General features: G+C 43.7%; 1 protein-coding gene across 1 annotated transcript in view; it reads left to right on the forward strand.

Annotated features, from left to right (window-relative positions):
• The window catches only part of LOC309568322 (uncharacterized protein), a 73,603-nt gene extending 48,859 nt beyond the window's left edge, over window positions 1-24,744 (forward strand). Inside the window, exons 6-8 of the mRNA XM_082273985.1 lie at window positions 6,823-6,934; window positions 17,040-17,176; window positions 24,622-24,744. Of these exons, the coding sequence (XP_082130111.1) occupies window positions 6,823-6,934; window positions 17,040-17,176; window positions 24,622-24,711 (339 nt within the window). The 3' untranslated portion in view covers window positions 24,712-24,744. The remainder of the gene's footprint in view (window positions 1-6,822; window positions 6,935-17,039; window positions 17,177-24,621) is intronic.
• Window positions 24,745-25,250: the final 506 nt, after the last annotated feature.

Genomic DNA, 25,250 nt, shown 5'->3' on the forward strand with positions numbered 1-25,250 from the left:
TGTTTATTCTTCTGCGTTTCCTTTGGTATATCTTTGAGATTCTGGGAGGTTCTTTCTTTGCATGAAATCTTAAAATAAGCTTCATCCTAATATATTGCAGTGTTAGGGTCCTTGCACACGGAGCGGACCGTTTTTTTGCTCCGCTCCGGCACTTTTTTTTTTTTTATGGACACGGATGACACTTGTATCATCCGGTCCGTATGTTCATTTATTATCCCATCCGTTTGCAGATGATAAACGGACATAATGCATGTCAATGGGATTGCGGATGTCAGTGGATGACCATCCGCTGACATCCGTTTTTGCGTCCGTTCCGTTTTTTTAAACGGAAAAAAAATAGGGTCATCCACTGACATCCGCAATCCCATTGACATGCATTATCTCCGGTTTTTCATCCGCAAAAAAATGGGATGAAAAACAGACCCTTACATGAAACATACTACTTGCCAGGGCTTTTTTTCAGCAGGAACGTAAGGGAACGCAGTTCCGGCACCTCCAGCACTGAATGCATGTAATGGTAAGGGATTCTGGAGGGTCTATGATGCTGACTTCTGGAGGATCTATTGTAACTGGCGGGGATCTGTTTTTGCATGGGGGTCTATTGTTGCTTAGGGCGTCTTATGTTGCTGAGGGATCAATTGTTGCTGGAAAGGATCTACTGTTAAGGGAGAGGTCTATCTTTGCTTGCTGCTGGAAGATCCATTGTTTCTGCTGGGGTGGTTCTATTGTAGCTAAAGTGGTATTTTGTACCAGGGATCTATTATTGCTGGTGGGATCTATTGTTGTTGAGGCGGGGCGTTTTGTTGATAGGGGGATATATTGTTGCTGTGGGGGGGGTCTATTATTGCTGGGGGGACAACCTATTGTTAATGGGTGGTGTCTATTGTTTGCAGGGGGTGATCTATTGTTGCTGGGTTGATCTACATAGTTACATAGTTTGTGAGGTTGAAAAAAGACACCAGTCCATCCAGTTCAACCTATGAGTGTGTTTGTGTGTGTGTGTGTTTGCTGCTAACTGTACATTGTATACCCCTGTATGTTGTGGTCTTTAAGGCGCCCATCTAATAGTTTTTTGAAACTATCAATGCTCCCTGCTGACACCACTGCTTGCGGAAGAGAATTCCACATCCTTACCGCTCTTACAGTGAAGAACCCCCTGTGTATTTTAAGGTTAAACCGCCTTTCCTCTAGTCTTAGTAAGTGGCCACGCGTCTTATTGTATCTCCTTTCTCTGAATAGTTTGTTCCTTATGCTAGGGTCACCAGTACAGTATTTGTACATTGATATCATATCCCCCCTCAATCGTCTCTTCTCCAGAGAGAATAGGTTCAGTGCTTGTAGTCTTTCCTCATAGCCGATGCCCTCCATTCCCCTAATTATTTTTGTTGTTTTTGCTGGGGGGATCTAGTGTGGCTGGGATAAGGTCTATTGTGCTTTTTTTATCATTGCATTTAATTGCATACAAATTACGTAACACCACAATGCATGGTTCTGTATTCTGTAAAAGCGGTGGTACTGGGAGGTGGGTGGGGGGTGAAACCAAGGAACGGTACTTGGAGGTGGGTAGCGGATGGAGACAAGGGATGACTTAAAAAGGGGGAGTTCCTGCACCTATTCTTGGAGAAAAAAAGCCCTGCTACTTGCTCTCCCTTTTCCAGAGCTTTAGGCCCCTTTCACACAGGCGGACCGTTCAGATCCGCCTGTGAGTTTTTTTGGCGGATCTGAACGGGGTCCCCATGCATCTCTATGGGGCATCAGATGTCAGCGGAGACATGTCCGCTGACATTCGATCCGATCCATCAAATCTGGACAGATGGAAACCCTATTTTCCATCGTCCAGTGGATCGGATCGGATGAGAACGGTCCGTTCCCATTCCGATTCCCCCATAGAGATGCATGGGGAACTGACAGCTGTGTCTCCACACACAGCGCGGAGACACAGCTGTCATCCTCCTGCTCAGCGGGGGATTGGCGGATCGATCCCCCCGCTAAGAAAAACGGAGTCCGCCTGGCAGACTCCGTGTGTGAAAGAGCCCTTATAAGTAAACACGCGTGAAATGCAGAGTTTGTCATAGCTCTTTATTTTATGTTATGTAGTAGCAGATAGGTATATGCAACTGGGCCATAGAATGCATTAAGATTAAAAAAAAAAAAAAAAAACCTTCTGACAACTCCTTTAAGGTTTTTTTTTTAGCTGACTACTTTGGTTTACTGACATATTTCTGCTTGTGTTGGTTTATTATTAAGCTCTCTGGGTTATTCAGTAAAACAGTATGGAAAGCAATAAAGAATTGTAAAGTGCTGCATTCTATTGCAATCAGTTTGATAAAAATTTGAACTTTGATTAGCTACCATGGGCAGAGGCATAACTAGAATCTTCAGAGCCCCAGTGCAAGAAACCATGAAGGGCCGCCCAGGTCCCCTGGCCGGACCCCTGCCCTTCAAGCCTGGGGCTCTTCCCACTGATCCTGGGGCCCTTTAATCTCATTGCGGGGCCCTTTATTACAGTCCTGCAGCGGGACCCTTTCACAAGTTTTGCAGTGGGCCCCCTTCCTGCCATCTTGGGGCCTCCCCACAGTGGTGGAATGCCAGGGCCCGGTTGCAAGTGTGACCTTTGAAATCCTGGAAGTTCACCCACTGGTGTCAGTAGTTTTTATTTTTTGGTATTTTAATTGTATTATTTTTTTATCATTTTATTTTATTTTTTTACAATGTCACTGACTATGACTCTGTCCATTCAGAAAAGGAAGGAGCTGGTAAATTACATATTTACTGACCCCTTCCTGGTTCTCTACTGTGACACATCATGTGTCACAGTAGAGAACCGGCAGGAGAGGGGAGGGAGCACAGTGGGGGGGGGGGGGCAGCACAGTGGTGAGGGGGGGGGTCCAGGGAAGCACACAGGGGCCCAGAGACAGTAGACTACAAGTGAACTGTATAGAAGGAGTGGTGGGGGCAGCACAGTGGGGGGGGGGGGGAACAGGGAAGCACGCAGGGGCCCCAGAGACAGTAGACTACAAGTGAACTGGAAAGGAGGAGTGGTGGGGGCAGCATAGTGGGGGGGGGGGGCAGGGGAGCACACAGGGGCCCAGAGACAGTAGACTACAAGTGAACTGTATAGAAGGAGTGGTGGGGGCAGCATAGTGGGGGGGGGACACACAGGGGCCAGGAGACAGTAGACTACAAGTGAACTGTATAGAAGGAGTGGTGGGGGCAGCACAGTGGGGGGGGGGGGACAGGGAAGCACGCAGGGGCCCCAGAGACAGTAGACTACAAGTGAACTGGAAAGGAGGAGTGGTGGGGGCAGCATAGTGGGGGGCGGCAGGGGAGCACACAGGGGCCCAGAGACAGCAGAACACAAGTGAACTGGATAGGAGGAGTGGCGGGGGCAGCATACAGAGGAACCAATCTCCTCCATTCTCCTCCTGCAGCTACAGGAGGAAAAAGGAGGACAGTGATTTCTCTACATGCTGCCCCCGCCGTCCCTCCTATCCAGGTGTACAGGGGAACCGCACAGGCCCCTTGAGCATGGGGCCCGGTTGCAATTGCAACCCCTGCGACCCCTGTAGTTACGCCCCTGCCCATGGGTACTTTCACAATTTTCACAAATTGAAATTTGCTTTATTCAATAAGTTTATTTTTAAATTGATGTGAATCTTCTTTGGGAGGGATGCCGGCTTGTAAAGTGCACATCTGTGGAGTAGTGATTGCTTAGATGTGAACGAGGTGACAATTTCATTCCCGTAATGGGCTGTAATAAAATTTTTGCTTACTTATACACCAGTGGCTTTTGTCCCCTTCAAAGGAGTCTCCTTGTAAAGCCACACTCTTTCCTAGACAACTGTGCCACTGCCGAAAACATTCTTGGAATTTATTGTCAGGAAAGCTGCACGGTATCTTTGTCACAGCGCACTGGATGTCCAGAATGTCATCAAATCTGTGCCCTTTTAACCTCTTCAGCCCCAGAAGGTTTACCCCCCTTCATGACCAGTCCATTTTTTGCAATACGGCACTGTGTTACTTTACCCAGTTCCGGACCACCCGCCGTAGTTTTACTGCGGCAGGCAGCCCCTCCTGCGCGAACCCACGTAGTACTACGTCGGTCACGCGCCAGGTGCTAGGGTGCAATCGTGCGCCACCACCGACGGCACGCTCCTGCCCCCAACCCCACTTAATGACCAAGCCATTTTTTGCGATTCATCACTGCATTCCTTTTTTTTTTTTTTTTATTCTTTTTATTATTTTTTAAGAAAAGTACAAAAACAGAGCCAATGGGCATACCCTGGCTCAAAAAAGAAAAACAAACAGAAACAAAACAAGGCACTGGGTTACTTAAATGGAAAATTGCATGGTTGTGCAATGATATACCCAAATAAAATTGATGTCCTTTTTTTCCCCCCACAAATAGAGCTTTTTTTTTTTGGTGGTATTTGATCACCTCTGCGCTTTTTATTTTTTGTGCTATAAACAAAAAAGAGCGACGATTCTGAAAAAAAAAAAAAAAATTTTCACATTCTGTTATATAACATTTCCCCCCAAAAATTTTTAAAAATCTAATTTTTTCATCCTTTTAGGCCAATTTGTTTTCTGCTACATATTTTTGGTAAAAAAAAAAAAAATCGCAAAAAGCATATTTTGATTGGTTTGCGCAAAAGTTATCACGTCTACAAACTAGGGAAAAGATTTATGTCATTTTTCTTCATTTATTTTTTACTAGTAATGGCGGCGATCTGCGATTTTTAGCGGGACTGCGACATTGCGGTGGACAGAGCGGACCCTTGACTGACATTTTTGACACTTTTGGGGGGGACCAGTGACATTACTACAGTAATCAGTGCTAAAAATGTGCACTGTTACTGTACTAATCACACTGGCAGGGAAGGGGTTAACCTAGTGGGTGATCAAGGGGTTAAGTGTAAGCCTAGGGGAGTGTTTACTAACTGTGGGAGGGGGGGCTTGTGGAATAACCATATATAGAAGGATCACATGAGCTCTGTGATCATTGCAGAGAGAAGAACGGTTGGCTGTGTTTACAACAGCTGACCCGTTCTTCTCTCTCAGCGGGGAGAGATTGCGGGTGGCCGATGCAATCGGTCTCACCAGCCCAGTGGATTGGCAGCCTGCTGCCTAGTTGGGGCAGGAGCTCACCCCCAGGACCGCTCCCGCGAGCCAACGTACCCATACGTCGGATCACGCAGCCAAGCCAGCCTGCCGCAGTAAAACTGCGGCGGGCGTTCGGCAAGCAGTTAATCTGCCATATAAAGCAAAAGTAAAATATCTAGCGCTCTCTGTAAAAACGGGTTTATTAGGGCAAGAGAATAAAAGTAGGCACACTCACATAGAACTGCACTGCAAGCCGTGCCAGCTGTGTGAAACATAAAACAGATCCCACCGGCTCACAGCCGTCAGTTTAGTAATGACGGCGGCACAGTGGTGTAGTGGTTAGCACTTTCACGTAGCAGCAAGAGGGTCGCTGGTTCGAATCCCAACCACGACACTGCCTGCCTGGAGTTTGCATGTTCTCCCTGTGCCTGCCTGGGTTTCCTCCGGGTACTCCGGTTTTCTCCCACACTCCAAAGACATGCTGGTAGGTTAATTGGATCCTGTATAAAATTGGCCCTACTGTGTATGTATGTGAGTTAGGGACCTTAGATTGTAAGCTCCTTGAGGGCAGGGACTGATGTGACTGTGCAATGTATATGTAAAGTGCTGCGTAAATTGACAGCGCTATATAAGTACCTGAAATAAATAAATAAATAAATAAATAAATAATGACCGTAGGTGAGAGTCAGATGCCAGCTCCTGAATCCGTACACGTTGCGTCTCAATAGACTTCTTCAATGGGGTCACTGTTGTTTACATAGGCAGACCGTCATTCTGCCTCTCCTGAGAACGATCGCCGGTGAACATCAGGTCCGCTGATCCGCTGGTCATGCCTATTCCATGGGACAAAAATGTCGATAAAACAATATAAAAAAACATTGATCCCCCACCTGTTAAACTCAGCAAAAAGTTTAATCCCCTTCAATTGGAAAAAAAAAGAACCCCCATCATATAAAGAGTGGTTTTCACGGGTGGAAAAAACGAGAAAGTTAGAATCTCTAAGAGCATGGGGAGAAGAGGAATATGAGAGTAGGGTAGAGATATGGGGGACATGGCAAGATTTCAAAGAAACAAGGGATTTTTTACTGATTCAAGAGACGGGGGGAGGGAAGAAAGGTAGGTTTGTCTTTGGACCAAAGTTCCATTCTCTTTGCCCCAGACCCAGGGCACAAAATCAAGTACAGGTACATGATTTTGCGCAGGAGAGCAGCCCTGCCTCAGTACATCTGCATGGGGTGGTCCAGAAGGCGTTAAAGCATAACTAAAGAAAAAACTTTTTTTATAGTTTTTAATAGAGTGGAGAGGGATTAGAACCCCTGTCGTGTTCTCTTTTTCTGCCTGCGCTCTCTTAGGGGGATTCATAGTTACATCTGGTTAAAAAAAAAAAAGACACAAATCCATCCATTTCAACCAGAAAAAGCAAAAATAAATGTACAATGCTATATCCACAATCCTATATCCACTTTTGATCCAGAGGAAGGACCCTTTGCAGAACCCTTTTTTTTTTTGGTCCGCACTGGAATCGGACATCTGCCAATCGCTGAGGGTGTCAATGTAAGGTCAAATGGTGCAGGAATCAGATCGCATAGGTCAAAAAACCTCTGCAGGATTTGTATTGATCTGTCCAACAAATGTGTCCAGTATTAGGGTGTATGAGGTCCAATACATATTTACTATGTCATAGCCTTATTGCTGATGTCTTTTTGTGTTATTTTCCAGGTCACCATGTCTTTCCCAGTGATCTCCCAGCCCCAGGCAATGCAGAGCTACTCTACCAGTAGCAGCCAATGGAACTCCGAAGTTATGGACTGCTGTGAAGACATGGGCATCTGTACGTATTAGAGATTTTACAATCAACCAAAAAAACATATCATGAGTTTTCTGTTCTTCACTGTAGTTTACGAATTGAGACATGGGAATGAATGGGCCTGTTCCATTGAGATTTTCCAGCTTGCGGTCAATCTGTGTGCTAACTGGCTGTGATCTCTGGACAAGCTTATTATAATGGAAATGCTTCTCCTGATGCACCAGTCTAAACTTGCCTTGTGTTTGTATTTAAAGTGGAGTTCCACCCAAAGTCTCAGTTTGTAGATACCTTTTTTTTTGCACTTTCTGTCCTGGAGATGATGTCATTAGGCGAGTTCCAGTGACTCCTGGGATATCGGCGTCACATATCCTAGGAGTCTTCGGGAAGCCTAATAATCCAATCTCGTGGTATTTGCAGCCAGGAAATATGGGGATTAGGAGGAGCTATGCACTATGTAATTGACAGGTTACCATAACTACGGGCAAGGAACTTCCGCTGATGCCGCCATTGCTATGGAAAACTGTCGTGAACAAACTGCGCAACGCAATTTCTTTACTTCGCAGACGCAAGATCGGGAGGTGCATGCTGGGTAGCCAACTGCACCTAATCCCAGAAATAAACATGAGCTGGCTTTAGATGTTTTTTTTTTTCCTTCCATCTGTGTCCCATTCTGAGGATTCCCCTTCACTTCCTGTCCTGTAGACACAACAGATGAAGGAAATGCTGTATTCGGCAGTTGTCACTAGAAAAAGTGTCCACATTGATAGACTCCTCCAATTACTCCTATTCTGAGAATGGGCACTAGGGATGATCAAACTTTTGAAAAGTCTGGTGGACCAGAACACCCGAACTTCCCAAAAGTTCGGCCCGGATTTCAGAACCCCATTGAAATCAATGGGACCCGAACTTCGGTAATCAAAAAACACCATTTTGAAGCCCTAAAACCCAATAAATGCCCCTAAAAAGTGCCTAGGGTTCTGGGTCATGCCCCAGGGACTATTAATCACACAAAAAAAGTTCTTAAAAATTGTCATTTTTAATAGAGAGCCAATTATTGAAAAAAAAAAAAAATGAGATTTCTTTGGATTTAGTGTCGGGGGGGGGGGGGGGGTCTAAAAAGTGTACCTGTGAAGTTTCAGCTCTGTAGCATGTCCAGAACCAGAAAAAAAGTTTGTTTGTATTAGAATTAATATAGAACAGGGATATGGCTCCGCTATTTTCACACCTTGCCGGTTTTGTAGCAAGCATTTTTTTGGGCATTTTTTGGGGGTTATTGGAGGCAGGCATAACATCAGAACTTCTGTGTAGGGGTATATATACACACATACTTATATGTGTATATACCCATATACATATATAGGTGTGAAAGTAGCAGAACACTATACTTGCGCTAATGAAATAATTAACACCAATATGGCTCCGCTCCTATCACACCTATATATGTGTAAGTGTAAAATACATATAAGTGTGTGTGTATATATACCCCTATACAGAAGTTCAGATGTTTTGCCTGCCTCCAAAGACCCACAAAAAATGCCCAAAAAAAACGCCTGCAATAACACACCTGGGCGTTTTTTTTTGGCGCAGGCGTTTTTTTGGGCATTTTTTGTGGGTCTTTGGAGGCAGGCAAAACATCTGAACTTCTGTATAGGGGTATATATACACACACACTTATATGTATTTTACACATATATAGGTGTGATAGGAGCGGAGACATATTGGTGTTAATTATTTCATTAGCGCAAGTATAGTGTTCTGCTACTTTCACACCTATATATGTGTATGTGTATATATATATATACATATATGTGTGTGTGTATATATACCCCTATACAGAAGTTCAGATGTTTTGCCTGCCTCCAAAGACCCCAAAAAAATGCCCAAAAAAACCGCCTGCTGCAAAAAACACACCTGGGCATTTTTTTTTTGGCGCAGACGTTTTTTTGGGCATTTTTTGGGGGTCTTTGGAGGCAGGCAAAACATCTGAACTTCTGTATAGGGGTATTTATACACACACACTTATATGTATATATACACATACACATATATAGGTGTTATAGGAGCTGTGCCTGTTAATTATTTAATTAGCGCAAGCATAGTGTTCTGCTACTTTCACACCTATATATGTGTAGCTGTATATATACATACATGTATGTGTGTATATATACCCCTATACAGAAGTTCAGATGTCATGCCTGCCTCCAAACATGTCCTCAAAAAATCCCTATAAACGCCTGCAGCAAAAAGCAAGCTGACAGGCGAGAAGCCATATCGCTGTTCTATAAGCCACCTAAGATAAACGATCTTTTCTCTATAGCGGTCACCCTGACATGGAAGGGTTTGGTCACCCTGCCATAGCAGTCAGAGTCAGTTCACCCTACACTACACTACGGTCACCCTGGCACTTAACACTTTCCCTACAGAAACTAGATTTTTGAATATAACTAAAGTAGAAAATAGCACCCTAACTACACTAGATATCCCTTTCCTCACACTAATAAATGCTAAATGACACTTTTGAAGCAGAAGTAACAGAACTGCTTCCACTCTCTTCCATGTCCCTGTATTACAATGCTAGGAATTTGGTGGGGCTATCTTATATACTGGGGAGCGTATTCACTAATGATTGGCCTATGGACCCCCTAGTCCCTCCAATCACATTCCTAGCATTCTCCTGCCCCCTCAATTGGCTTTTACTAATGGTTCTGGTCCAATCACGGGCTTTTAAAGCACATTTCCTGTCCCATTGCATTTTGGTCGGTTCTGGTTGCCGAATTCTGAACTTTTTCAGCAAAAAGTTCGGAATTTGGCTGAACCTCGAACAGCCAATGTTCGGGTCGAACTAATGGTTGACCCGAACCGTTTGATCATCCCTAATGGGCACAAATTATGGATTTTCCCTCACATTCAGTCCACTTGACCTTAGCACAGATGGGAGAGAATGAATCCTCCTAGCAGGGCCGCTGATAGGGGGGGACCACCAGCCCTCTTGTAGGGGGCCGAGCACACAGGGGGGCCCACACAGAGAGGGGGGATTAGTGATGAACAACAAATACAGAAATCTTCCTCCAGCACCTGAATCTGATCTGTCCCTCTCCCTGCTATCAGCTTTTATCTCTTGAGAAAGAGACAGTCGTCCCTCACTAATCCCCTCCCTTGTGTGTCCCCCCTCCCAGCACTTATCTCTGCTCAGGAGTTTATTTGTAAATTGTAACTTTGTTTCTCTCTCTCTGTCTCTCTGATCACTGAGCTCCAACTGCCCAGCCTGTATATTTTTCTCATCTCATCTTCTTTTTTATTTAACATTGTTTTTTTTTTTTAGATTTAGCAGGAATAATGCGAGTTATGTTATATTTGTGTCTGATAATAATGATTTTGTTGTAATTTTAGCTAAATATATCTTTAATATTTTCTTGGGGGGGGGGCCCTGCCAGGTAGTCTGTATGGGGCCCTGTGATTTCTAACAGCAGCCCTGCCTCCTAGTGTGGGCACAGATGGCAATAAAAACTTGATGGGAATCCATCACCACCCCTTCCAAAATTGAAAATAAATTTGGACTGTAGATACAACATTTTCTAATTCTGGATATTGTTTGTGCCTGCTGTACCGTGTACTTGTATGAAAAAGTATCCTTTTTTCCTTTGCTTCCTTTGTGTTAAATCCCTGGTGTTCCTACCAGTCCCTCTCCCTTCTTATTAATAACTGATCACACTAGGCAGGAAAGAACAGAGTGGTCAGTTCTCTGGCTGTGCTGGGAACTCACTACAAGAAAACGACAAGAAAAGGGCGCACCGACCTTGTGCATTACAACTTAAAAGTTTATTAAAATCAAAGAAGGGTAGCGTACAATAGACTCACAGACGTATAAACAAGCATGTAGGAAATGGGTACAACTCGCTTCCAGAACACTTCTCTACTGCTGGATAGCGTGATGGCGTCCTCAAAACCTGATATGGCTTATGCGTTTCGAGGGAGGACCCTCTTCCTCAGAGCAAATCGAAATAAAGGCGTGTGAAATTAAAAATGCATTTACTGAATACTATTATTGAAGATATTGACCAAATACCCTTACCAGAACATCATTTTCACTATAATAAGTAAGAATACAAGAAAAGGGGAGGGGCTTGAGATTATCAGGATTTACACAAAATAAGGATATTCATTAAAAAGTTACACCCATTACAGTGGCTCAACTGTGCTTTATATACAGTGCATTGCGAATGTATTCGGCCCCCTTGAACTTTTCAACCTTTTGCCACATTTCAGGCTTCAAACATAAAGATATAAAACTGTAATTTTTTGTGAAGAATCAACAAGTGGGACACAATCATCAAGTGGAACGAAATTTATTGGATATTTCAAACTTTTGTAACAAATAAAAAACTGAAAAATTGGGCGTGCAAAATTATTCAGCCCCCTTAAGTTAACCGCTTGCCGACCGCCGCAAGTAGATATACTGCGGCGGTCAGCCCCTCACAGGCAAAGTGACGTATATATACGTCACTAGCCCGTGAGGCTCTATGGAGCGAGCGCGCGCCGGCGGCGGCACGCTCCCGATCCCGCGTGGTCACGGACCCCCCCGCGCGTGTGACCGGTGGACCCGATGTCCACCAGGTAACTCTGCGATCATCGGAGGAGAGGGAGAAAGGCAGGCGGCTTGTGTAAACAAGCTGCCTGTCATTCTCCCCTGTGTAGAAACACTGATCATACGGTTCTACTATGTAGGACCGTTGATCAGTGTTCCTACAGCTCAAGCCACAGCCAATCACAGTTAGAATCACGCCCCTAGGGACACACACAGCCCCTCCCTCTCAAATAAAGTTAACCCCTTCACTGCCAGTGTAATTTTACAGTAACAGTGCATATATATAGCACTGATTACTGTAGAAATATCACTGGTAACCCCAAAAGTGTCAAAAATGTCAGTCAAGGGTCCGATCTGTCCGCCCCAATGTCGCAGTACCGCAAAAAAATCGCAGATCGCCGCCATTACGCGTTAAAAAAAAAAACAACAAAAATTACAAAAATCTTTCCCTTTGTTAGTAAACGCGATAACTTTTGCGCAAACCAATCAAAATACGCTTTTTGCGATTTTTTTTACCAAACATATGTAGCATAAAACAAATTGGCCGAAAATGTTAAAAAATTTTGATTTTTACTTTTTTTTTGGGGGGAATTTCATATAAAAAAAATGTGAAAAATATTGTTATTTTTGCAAAATTGACGCTCTTTTTTTGTTTATAGCGCATGATCAAAAAATCGCACAGGTGATCAAATACCACCAAAAGAAAGCTCTGTTTGTGGGAAAAAAAGGACTTCAATTTTGTTTAGGTACAGCGTTGCACGACCTCGCAATTGTCCGTTAAAGTCACGCAGTGCCGAATCGCAAAATACCCCCTGGTCTTTTAGCAGCCAAATCCTCTGGGGCTTAAGTGGTTAATACTTTGTAGCGCCACCTTTTGCTGCGATTACAGCTGTAAGTCGCTTGGGGTATGTCTCTATCAGTTTTGCACATTGAGAGACTGAAATTTTTGCCCATTCCTCCTTGCAAAACAGCTCGAGCTCAGTGAGGTTGGATGGAGAGCGTTTGTGAACAGCCCCTGTTGAGGTCAGCCCCTCCTGGGCAAAGTAACGTATATATACGTCACTCGCCCGCGAGCCAATAGGGGGCGAGCGCGCACCGCCGGAGGTGCTCTCCTGCCCCCCGCTCGTTCCCTGACATGTCCGCACGTGTGATCGGCGGACCCGATGTGTGACCCGGGACCCGCAATCCCATTGACATGCATTATGTCCGTTTATCATCTGCAAAAAAATGGGATGAAAAAACGGACATACGGAACGCCCGTGTGAAAGGACCCTAAATGCTCTCCCACGTCATTACAAAATACAGAATTGTGTTACACACACTTGTCTAGACTTCCTAGCCTCTGATCAGATAATATGTTTTCTCAACTTCCCCTACACTACTCTGATTATTATTATTCTTTTTAAATTCAATCTTTAATAATGTCTACAATATATTACATAGGATCACACAGGAACGTGGTTGACCATAGCCAAAAACATTACTCATATAAGACATAACGATCATTTTTTTTAACTGATGTAATTGTTCATAATCTACAAAAAAAAAAAGAAATCCCATATTTGTAAACTCCTCTTCACATAATTGGATGCTCAATCCAGGACTGAACCTCCATCCCTAGTATACATGTAGGAAAAAAGCAGAGGTTGTAGGACTTTGAGTGAGGTCAGTCAATTAGTATTAGAGGTAATATGAAATGTCACAAAAATGAATAATTTATTACATATTTGATAGAGGGTACAATATTATAAATACAAATAAAAAAATAAAACTATCCACATATCAAGAACTGAACATGAATTATATAAATTCATAAAAAAATATTTGCATAATAATCAATCAATAAATACATAAATCCGTCAATACATTGTATAAATAAACAGCATTTAACCACTTAAGCCCCGGAGGATTTTACCCCCTTCCTGACCAGGGCCTATTTTGCGATTCGGCACTGCGTGAATTTAACGGACAATTGCGCGGTCATGCGACGCTATACCCAAATGAAATTGACGTCCTTTTTTTCCCACAAACAGAGCTTTCTTTTGGTGGTATTTGATCACCTGTGCGATTTTTTGATCATGCGCTATAAACAAAAAAAGCGCGTCAATTTTGCAAAAATAACAATATTTTTCACATTTTTTTATATGAAATTCCCCAAAAAAATTTAAAAATCAAAATCTTTCTTAAAATTTACGGCCAATTTGTTTTATGCTACATATGTTTGGTAAAAAAAAATCACAAAAAGCGTATTTTGATTGGTTTGCGCAAAAGTTATCGCGTTTACTTACAAAGGGAAAGATTTTTGTCATTTTTGTTGTTTTTTTTTTAACGAGTAATGGCGGCGATCTGCGTTTTTTTTTGCGGGACTGCGACATTGCGGCGGACAGATCGGACCCTTGACTGACATTTTTGACACTTTTGGGGGTACCAGTGACATTACTGCAGTAATCAGTGCTATACATATGCACTGTTACTGTAAAAATGACACTGGCAGTGAAGGAGTTAACTGTATTGGAGAGGGAGGGGTTAAGTATGTCCTAGGGGCGTGTTTCTAACTGTGATTGGCTGTGGCTACTAGTGTAAGAACAGAGATCAACGGTCCTACATAGTAGAACCGTCTGATCTCCATTCTTACACAGGGGAGACTGACAGGCGGCTGTGTTTACATTAGCCGCCTGCCTTTCTCCCGCTCTAACGGAAGATCGTGACCGCTCCCTAGAGCCTCACAGGCTAGCGACGTAGCACTACGGCGCTTTGCTTGTGAGGGGCTGACTGCCGACGTAAATAGTCGTGCGGAGGTCGGCAAGCGGTTAAGTCAGTCTTCAAATAGTCTATCTTCGTATCTTATAGGCTCTACGCGTTTCATGGCTCAACGTCCACTCATCAGGAGCAAATTTGAAATTCTGGGTCTGTAAATGTAGATTAACAGGTGTAACATATATGTAGGAAAAATAACCATTGCTCCAATATAAATAAAAACAGCTATTTACTAAGGTAGCCCAAAAAGAGAAAATTCCGAAAAGAAAGGAGGTCACCAACAACCAGCGGCTGTCTAACCCGGGGCTGAGGCGGGTAAATTGGCCGAGGTCAGAGCATGGGGAGAAGGAGATGGAGGGGAAGCTGGAAAAGACCCATAAAGGGAGTAGATTGACACATCACAAAAATCGGCAATGGTAGAGGGAAAACATCATGACCAAAATAATCTGAAAAAGATTATTAAAATATAAAATAATAATTTAACTGTGTATTCATCATATTTCATATGTGATTATGTAAAAAATATAATCAAATGAGAGAAAAGAATCAAAAATGGGGGATATGTATCCATAGCAAATGTGGTCATATGTGTCTAAATAGACAGAGATGTATAGTATCTAAGTAGAACTACTTCACTACTGTACTTAAGTACTGAAAGGCGGTATCTGTACTTTCCTAGAGTAGAATTTTTTTCTCCTACTTCCACTTTTACTTCACTACATTTTTTCAATGATTTCAATACTTCTACTCCGATATTTTTTTTTTGTGCTGCATAGTTACTAGTTACTATTATAAAAATTACCACTGCCAGAACAGTAGATGGCAGGTTTCATGAAGCTCAAAACATGTGTATTATCAGCGCATACGAAAATAAATGCTACTGTATGTATAAATAAAAGCTGCATTTGAAATAATAAAAAACAATATGATGTTCAAACTTTTGACTTCTTTCTTGAATAACTACATAACACAGTACTTGTACTTTTACTTTCAGTACTTGAGTAGCAAAATTTTTTAAAAAAACTACTTGCAATACTTAAGTACAAAAAATGTTGAATACTTTAGTACTTCTACTCAAGTCACTTTTTGATCGAGCACTTGTACTTTTACTCAAGTATGGGTTTCGAGTACTTTATACAACTCTGCAAATAGATCAAAAGAGCTAGCAGAATACCAAGGGAATATACATAGATAGCCAAAGGTAGAGATGAGGAGAATCCAGAGTACCAGGGCATTACTAAAATACAAAGAGAAAATAAGAGATGTTAAAGCATAGAAACCCATAATTGATTATTATGTAAATATTTTTTTATGAATTTATATACTTCATGTTCAGTTCTTGATATGTGGATATTTTTATTTTTTTTATTTGTATTTATAATATTGTACCCTCTATCAAATATGTAATACATTATTCATTTTTGTGACATTTCATATTACCTCTAATACTTATTAATGACTGACCTCACTCAAAGTCCCACAACATGTACTGTGAACTTCCTTATGAGGGGCACCCAGGGCTGGGACAAGGGGTGGGCCAAATGGACGGCTGCCCTGGGCACTGTGGTATCATGTGAGGTGGGGGGGGGATTTGTGTTGGAAGGGGGAATTGGGGGGGGGGGGCGGCAGGTGGTAAGTATTGTTCTAGGACAGTGATGGCGAACCTTTGGCACCCCAGATGTTTTGGAACTACATTTCCAATGATGCTCAACTTCACTGCGGAGTGCATGAGCATCATGGGAAATGTAGTTCCAAAACATCTGGGGTGCCAAGGTTCGCCATTACTGTTTTAGGAGAAGAAATTTGGAAAGGGGAGTGCTAAGAGTGGTGATTTAGGGGGATTTGTGCTCGGAGGGGGGAAAAGATGTGTACTAGGAGTGCACATTTTTGGGGTAGAGGATTTGTGCTAGGAGGATTGCGTTTTTTATTGGGGGGGGCATTTGGGGGATGGGGGGGCAAAGATTTGTGCTGAGAGGGGGGATTGCAGCATGGGGTGGATTTGTACTAGATTTCTGCTGACACAGAAGCTTGGGGGGGCGCAGTTAGGCATGTTCGCCCTGGGCTCTAGAAGTCCTTGTCCCGACACTGATGGCACCCCAACCAACTGTTACAGTTGCACTGCAGCTCGCCACTAAGCCGACGCCTTGCCTTGTGGTGTGCTGTGTTAAAAAAATGGGTATTTTTTTTTTTTCTGTGTTAAAATTAATTTCCAGATCAGGCAAATGGGAATCAAGCCCTCCACCACAGCAACTCCTAGTGCAGTGATGGAGAACCTTGGCACCCCAGATGTTTTGAAACTACATTTCCCATGATGCTCCACTACCAGTGGCGGCTGGTCATACGGGGCGCAGGGGCGCCACCCCCCCCCCAATCCATGCGTCCGGCCCCCTAATCTACATGTGGGGCACCGAACACATGGAGATCAATGGGGCTTTTTTTTTTAGCCATGTGATTAGAGCCACAGGCTCTCACAGGCTAAAAAAAAAGGGTGGGCTCGGGGCGCAGAGCAGTGCGCCCCGAGCCCACCCAGTTGTGTGACAATAGCAAATGAACACTGCAGAGTACATGATCATCATGGGAAATGTAGTTCCAAAACATCTGGGGTGCCAAGGTTCACCATCACTGTCCTAGTGGTATAAATGCCCAATCTCAGGTGCTGCCACCCACAGACTCGCTAATCCAGCGGTATGGCACTGCTCCTCTTCCAGGTTAAATGACATCCAGCGTCCTTCAACCTACTTTCTTGAGCACTTTTTTTCTTTAACCCAAAGCTCTTCTCTCTTTCAGGCCTTTGCGGAGCGTTTGTCCCTTGGATTTTGGCGTGCAGAGTGGCCTCAGACTACGGGGAGTGCTGCTGCTTGCCGTGTTTAGGAGGTGCCATACTGGCCATGCGCACTGGCATAAGGGAGCGCTACCACATCCCGGTAAGATTTAGATTAAAGCATAATGAGCACACAACAATTTTTTTTTTTTTTATATTACAAAAATTTGTTCTTTAACCCCCCAGCTCCAAAAGGTTTTACCCCCCTCAATAACCAGGACATTTTCTTGCGGTATGGTACTTTAACCACTTCTGGACCGGGCCTTTTTCTGATACTTGTTTACAAGTGAAAATCAGTTTCTTTTATAGAAAATTACTTAGAACCCCCAAACATTATAGATATATTTTTTAGCAGAGACCCTAGAGAATAAAATGGAGATCATTGCAATATTTTTTATTTTTTAATTAAAAATGGAATTAAATTATTAATTATTAATAATTAATATAATATAATAATATAAAAAATAATAATAATTAATATTAATTATTAATAATTTTTTATCACACCGTATTTGCGCAGCTGTCTTACAAACGCAAAATACTTTTTTTTTAAATTATAAAATAAAAATAAAAATTAAACAGTAAAGTTAGCCCAATTTTTTCTATAACTATTTTTTTTACGCAGAGTAAATAGATACCTAACATGTCATGCTTCAAAATTGCGCACGCTCATGGAATGGCGACAAACATTGGTACTTAAAAATCCCCTTAGGCGACACTTTAAAAATTTCTATTTTATCTTTTGTTTTTTATTTTTACACTGTCCTTTTAAAAAAAGTTTTTTGATCACTTTTATTCCTATTACAAGGAATGTAAACATCCCTTGTAATAGAAATAAGCATGACAGGATTTATTGTAAAATCTGGGGTCAAAAAGACCTCACATCTACAGAAAAAAAAAAAAAGTAATTTTTTTTATGATGAAATAAAATGGGCTCTTTAAAACCGCTGCTAAGAAGCAACGTATGATGTTGCTCCAGTCCTCCAAGGCCATAGAGTCAAGTGCGGGCCATCTTGCCCTCACTCAACTTCCTGCCTAGAAGGACAGCGAAACAGATCATTTTCTCCGCTACCATTTTCTCCGCGGCTCCATTAACCACTTTACCACCGGAGGATTTTCCTGCTTTACATCCAGGCCACATTTTGCATTTTGGCACTGCGCGAATTTAACTGACAATTGCGCGGCCATGCAACCCTGTACCCAAATAAAATGTACGTCCTTTTTTTCCCACAAACAGAGCTTTCTTTTGGTGATATTTGATCACCTGTGCGATTTTCATTTTTTGCGATATTAATAAAAAAAGAGCGACAATTTTGAAAAAAATAACAATATTTTTCTACTTTGACAGTTAAAAAATATCCAATATATTCAATTTTTGTCATATATTTAGGCCAAAATGTATTTAGCTACATGTTTTTGACAAAAAAAATTCTCAATGAGCGTATTTTTAACCGCTTTAAGACCGGAAGATTTTACCCCATTCCTGACCAGGCCATATTTTGCGATTCGGCACTGCGTTACTTTAACAGAAAATTGCGTGGTCGTGCGATGCTGTACCCAAATTAAATTGACGTCCTTTTTTTTCCCACAAATAGAGCTTTCTTTTGGTGATGACCATTGCGATTTTTACTTTTTGCGCTATAAACAAAAAAAGAGCGACAATTTAGAAAAAATAACAATATTTTTCACATTTTTTTTATATGAAATTCTCCCCCAAAAAAATGTAAAAATCAAAATTTTTTAACATTTTAGGCCAATTTGTTTTCTGCTACATATGTTTGGTAAAAAAAAATCGCAATAAGCGTATTTTGATTGGTTTGCGCAAAAGTTATCGCAGCTACTAACTACGGGAAAAATTTATGTCATTCTTATTGGTTTTTTTTTTCTTAACTAGTAATGGCGGCAATCTGGTGGCGATCTGCGATTTTTTTTGCGGGACTGCGACATTGGGGCGGACAGATCAGACCTCTAACTGACATTTTTGACACTTTTGGGGGTACCAGTGACATTACTACAGTAATCAGTGCTATAAATATGCACTGTTTACACAAGCGGGCGGATTTCCCCACATGATCCCCGACGATCGGGGAAGAGCGGCGTGATCACCGCCTCTCCTCCCCTGGCCCGACTCCCGCTATGTCTGAATACAGCGGGAGCGAGCCTCTGGCGGCGCCCACGCGCCGCCCACAAGAGGAGGAGTCCAGCGACGTAGGTCTACATCGCTGGACGATAACGAGCCACTTTGCCGCAGTACCCTCAATGTGAGCGGTCGGCAAGTGGTTAAGCGGGGAAAAGGACCGGGAAGTGGCAGGAGGGGGGGGGGGGCACAACTCCCGCCGACCAATACAGTAAAGGAGATCCGGCGAGGAATCCGTCGCCGGGACCACCCTCATGTTAAAGTGGACCGCCCGCCGTTTAAAAAAATACTGGGGTTATGGCAGTATGCATAGCTGCATGAGACCCTACATTCTGTAGAGAAGACTTTTTTTAATGGTGGATCATGGTAACGATCCCTGTATGTGCCAATGTGCCAGTGCAGAAGTGACAAGTGGATACTTGATTTGTTTCTCATATTGTATAATTCTTTAACCTGGGTTCATACTGCAGAGAGTAACGCAATGTGGCTAAATAGCACGCGTTTCGGCACCTGCAGGCAAATGTGCTGCTCTTTATCAGACCCATGGGGTGTACCCAGATGCCAAACTGGTGCCCCCCCCTTCCCTTAGGGTTAGGGTCAGGGCACCCACATCCCTGCAATAAACCATTGCGCCCCTCCTGCCCACCCCTTGTCCCAGCCCTGGGTGTGCCCATGCACGTTATCGGGTGCGGGAAACCATATGCGGGTCCATGTGGCTGCCCTTTGGTGGTGTTTTTAAAAATGTTTCAGAGACTTTTTCCCTGCATTTCCCACAGGTACAAAATTACTGGGATGTTGTGGCCGCGCAAAACATGGCGGGCACCAACCGCATCATTTTGAACCTAGGCTTACATGATCTCTTCCAATCCACTGCAGTCAGTGCTCCTGTTGGTTGATTGACAGCCGCTCTCATTATTTAGCAGCTGATAGTGGAACTTGTACTGTAACTGAGTGTTGCTGGACAGCTTGGCCCGATACAGAAAGTAATGAAATAACAGCATTACCGGTACAAGGTCACCTAGAGCCCAGGGCGAATATGCCAAATTCCCCCCCGAAATGTATAAGCTTTATGTGTAAGCGAAATCCTCCCCCCCCCCCCAAAAACAAAAGTGGGCACTAATCTGCATGATTGCCACCCTAAGCATAGATTATTCCCCCTCCTTGTAAAAATCCACCCCCCTGCTGAAATTCCCCCTCCCAGCAACGGTCTCTGCCCCCCCCAAAAAAAAAAAAAAAAAGTGGGCACTAATCTGCATGATTGCCACGCTAAGCATGAATAATTTCCCCTCCCTGTAAAAATCCACCCCCCTGCTGAAATTCCCCCTCCCAGCAACGGTCTCTGTCCCCTCTTTCCCCCCAGCACAAATGCCCCCCCCCCCAAAAAAAAATCACCCCTCCAAGCACAAATCCTCCACCCCTCAAATTTCCCCTCAGAGTACATTCTCCCCCCTACTACTCCGAATCCCCCTCCTAGCACAAATATCCCCCCCAGCTCAAACACCCCCTGATTATCCCTACTAGTACAAATACCCTCTACCATATCTCCTCTTCTAGCACAGCCCCCCCCAATCGACCCTGCTAGCACAAATCCTCTTCTCATATCCCACTCCCAACAAAATCCCTCTGAATCACCACTCCAAGCACACACAGGGGAGGACTGGACCAGGGGCAGGGGGGAAATTGCCCCCTGGGCCACTGTGATGCCCCGTAAAAAGGCTGCACTGCTTCTGCCACAGACATGCCTAAAGGATTCCTGGTGCAGAAAAGTAAAACGTCCCTGGGTCTGACCTCCTGAGTGCGGGATGAGGACAAGGACAGAGCGCAGGTCTCCCCCCGAGCATGGATGGTGTAAACTGTAGCTGAGCAGAGGCCAGTTCCATGCCCCACTGGAGACTCTTCTCCCCCTGCCAGCCCCAACCAAGCTGTCTCAGCTCCCCCAACCTCCACCCTGGCCGGATTCAGCCAGTGAGTAGAGAGTACCTGGAGCAGGTCTTCAGCCTTGAATGGGGTTCAGAAGAAGTACGGGAAGAAGTGGGGGGGGGGGGGAGGGGCTGATTTGCTGCACTGTGGGCCTCTGGTTTGTACTTGCCCCCTGGGCCAAATGTTGCCACTCTGCTCCCTGAGCACACATGCCCACATTTCCCCATCTAGAATATTTCTAATCTCCTGCTGCCCCCCAAATTCCTCCTCCCAACACGAAAACCCTTCCCCTCAATCTCCTCGTGGTGCCCCCCCCCCCCCCCCCACCTCTCATGATATCACAGTGCCCAGGGCAGCCATGCCTCCTGCCCACCCCTTGTCCTGGCCCTGAATAACAGAGCTAATAAGGGGATTGGAGGACCTCAGCTACAAGTATTAAAGTTATTCTCCCTGGAGTTCACAGGTCACTTAACATAGAGGTTGTACAGTATAGGCTGAAGGTTTTATCACCTTCACGCATTCTATGCATAAATGTAAAAAGTCTTCTCTGTGTAGCAGCCCCCCCCCCCCCCCAATACTCATCTGAGCCTCATCTTCCTCCAGTGATGTGCACAAGAGCCTTGGCTTCCTGGGGACTTCCCCTCCTGATTGTGAGCAGCCAGTAAGCCAATGAGGAAAGAGGGGGCGGGGCCGAGCCACGGCTCTGTGTGTGAATAGGCACGCAGAGCTGTGGCTTGGGAGAGAGCCTGCTCAGGTGCCCCCATTGCAAGCTGCTTGCTCTGGGGGCACTTGGCAGAAGGAAAGGGCCAGGGCCACCGACAGGGGGTCTGATAACAGAAGTATTGGGGCTGCTCTGTGCAAAAACACTACACAGAGCAGTATACTATGTTTGTTTTTTGTTTTTTAAAGTTTGACTTTAATATCATTTTAAGAGTGCACACGGCCACTCAATTAAGCAGTTTAATCGTAAACCACATAAGGGGTTCTTTACTGTAAGAGCAGTAAGGATGTGGAACTCATTTCTAACGTTGGCAGTGTCTTTGGGGGGGGTTCCATAAATTAAAAAAACTCTTAGATGGGCATCTTAGCAAATGCAATATACATTGACATGCACACACACACACACACCCATGCAGGTTGAATTGGTTGGACTGGTGTCTTTTTTTCAACCTTACTAATGCAACTATGTAACTATATGTAACAGATCTACTGGCAGAATCAACAGATAATGCTTAAAACACTGAGATAGTAATGCTATTGATGGGTGGAATCATGTACTGTATGTCATTTTTTTTTTTATTTTGCCAATAGTTTCACTTTAAATCTCTTTTCCTTTTAGCAACTGGCTCATTTTGCTTAAAGTGGATTTAAACCCCTTTCATGAAATTTGACCTAGGCACATCTATCTGTAGTGTTTACTTATCTCTCTCCAAAGCCCTAAGTCCTGTGTCTTTCTGCTGCTCCATTCCTCTGTTATCAGCATAATAACTTCTGACAAGTAAAAGCAGCTGAAAATTTGTGTCTGGGAGGGAGCGTAGAGATAAATTAGCAGTGATCTGGTCTATTCACAGCACAGCTCTGCATGTTTCTTTCTTCCTCTGCCTATGTGGAGGGGGGTGTGTGCCTTTCCTCCAATCAGCTGTCACACAGTGTATGCCAAGACTCCGCACCTATTGCTGGAACAGGAAGAAAATTTTGTAACAATGATGTGCACTTTTTAAAGAGTGTAGAAAGCTGAGGACAGCAGATATACAAGTAAAACTTATGTAGGGAGATTTGTCTCATCTCTGTGTATCGTTTGAGGCTGTTCGCTTCATTGGGTATACAGTGTATGAGTGTTTACATCAACTTTAATCTTTAAAGCTGAATTACAGGATAAGCAACTACTGTCTAAATATAGGAGGCCTGTGTACGGTTTCTGTTATCTTCGTGGCTTTGTGTTTTTCTTTCAGATAAGTGCAGTGATCCAGTGTGAACAATGTTCTTTGTGCTGCAGTTTCCTGTAGTGAAGACCAGCCACTGCTGCTCCCTCTCCTTCTGCAGGGTGACTGTTTTTGTCTCCGCCCCCTCCTGTGCTTTTCTGCAGGCAGGATGTAGTGGGTGGAGCCTGCTGGGCCCCTCCCACAGCTCTGCTGTCTGCTCAGGCTATGTACATCAGTGTCATGATGTCACTGCTACTTCTTTTATTAAGTTTTGTCAGAAATGTTATTGATTTTTTAGACAATGAAGCAGCTCACTTTCCAGGGAGAATGATGCCATTATACTTCTGCTGGAACTAAGGCATGGTCTCCTCTTTGCCAATCCGATGATTGGCACCAATGACCAGGGCTGCTGTTAGAAATCGCGGGGCCCCGTACAGACTACCTGGCAGGGCCCCCCCCCCCCCCAAGAAAATATTAAAGATATATTTAGCTAAAATTACAACAAAATCACTATTAGCAGACACAAATATAACATAACTCACATAATTCCTGCTAAATCTAGAAAAAAAACTATGTTAAATAAAAAAGAAGATGAGATGAGAAAAATATACAGGCTGGGCAGTTGGAGCTCAGTGATCAGGGAGACAGAGAGAGAGAAACAAAGTTACAATTTACAAATAAACTCCTGAGCAGAGATAAGTGCTGGGAGGGGGATTAGTGAGGGACGACTGTCTCTTTCTCAACAGATACAAGCTGATAGCAGGGAGAGGGACAGATCAGATTCAGGTGCTGGAGGAAGATTTCTGTATTTGTTGTCCATCACTAATCCCTCTCCCTGTGTGGGCCCCCCTATGTGCTCGGGCCCCCTACAAGAAGGCTGGTGGTCCCCCCCTATCAGCGGCCCTGCCAATGACACCAGTCTTGCGCTTTTTGTCAGCAATGCTAAAGCCTGGATGGCCAAGGACCACATAGAAATCCAGCCTGTAGATTCCAATGCTTGGGTCATATTTAATACCCAGATCAATGTGCTTCTGGATACCAAACCCAAGGTTTCCTGTTTCTGAGAAGTTATTCTTCCTCAGCTCATATTCTCTGACTCTTTCTCTAGGATCTCTTCTGCTTTGGCTCCTCTGACGGTACAGTGAGCTGCAATTTTTTCATTTCTCCAAAATCCAAAAGTTCTCACGGTGTAACGAGCTTTGGAGAAGAACGCTGTCTGCCCAGTGAGCTGCTCCAGTACTTTGGCTGCCTGGGTCAGTCGGTCACCACTCTCTCCAACGCAGATATTGAGGCAGAGCTTGCGGATTCTCAGATCACGCATAGGATTTTCTTTCTCTGTTTTGTCCGCCATGTTGGGAGATGGGAAGAGGTCACTGCTACTTTTACATGGCAATATTTGGGATTACAAATACATTTAGTGCACACAAAGTAGGTTTTTAACCATGGTGGGTAAGAAGGAATACATTTAAATGAAAAGTGCCCAGAGTTCAGTTTTAATAACTCTTCATAGGTCTATATTTGTCAGAAATAGTCTGTGATGTCTAAGTTATCTCTGTCTTTGTCCTACAGGGAAGTATCTGCAATGACTGCGTGTGCCTCACATTCTGCGGACCGTGCACCCTCTGTCAGATGGCGCGTGAGCTGAAGGCCAGGAACTGATGAACCCTTAGCATGATGGTGTCATGGCGGGAATCTATGATGGTGTCATGGTGGGAATCTATGATGGTGTCATGGCGGGAATCTATGATGGTGTCATGGCGGAAATCTGTGATGGTGTCATGGCGGGGACCAATGGACTGTTTTTACCTTTAAGAGAACCTGAAAATATCTGAAAACTCATTAAAGGGGGAGAGGTTACCACGTGCGTTACCACTGACCCCCCTTCCTATCCAACATCATTCAGCACTACGAGAAGAACTGTGATTCTGTATATTACATTGCACCATTAAAATTGTAATAGCTTTTAGAGCTTATAGTTGAAAACTGGATTTTAAATTGTAAATGTATCTCCCCCATATAAATGCCAGTTCCAATATTTAATGCTATGATGAGACGTGAAAAAAAAAAAACGTGAAAAACAAGGCTCTATCTTTCCAACTCAACACAAGCTGCCAGCACTACAATCAACATAGTAAATTGTACATAAATATACAATAAAAGTGCAGCACTAAAATAGCATATATACAGTGAAGTATACA

Source organism: Pelophylax lessonae (assembly GCF_965119305.1).
Source record: "Pelophylax lessonae genome assembly, chromosome: 12".
In the NCBI taxonomy this organism is placed as follows: Eukaryota; Metazoa; Chordata; class Amphibia; order Anura; family Ranidae; genus Pelophylax; species Pelophylax lessonae.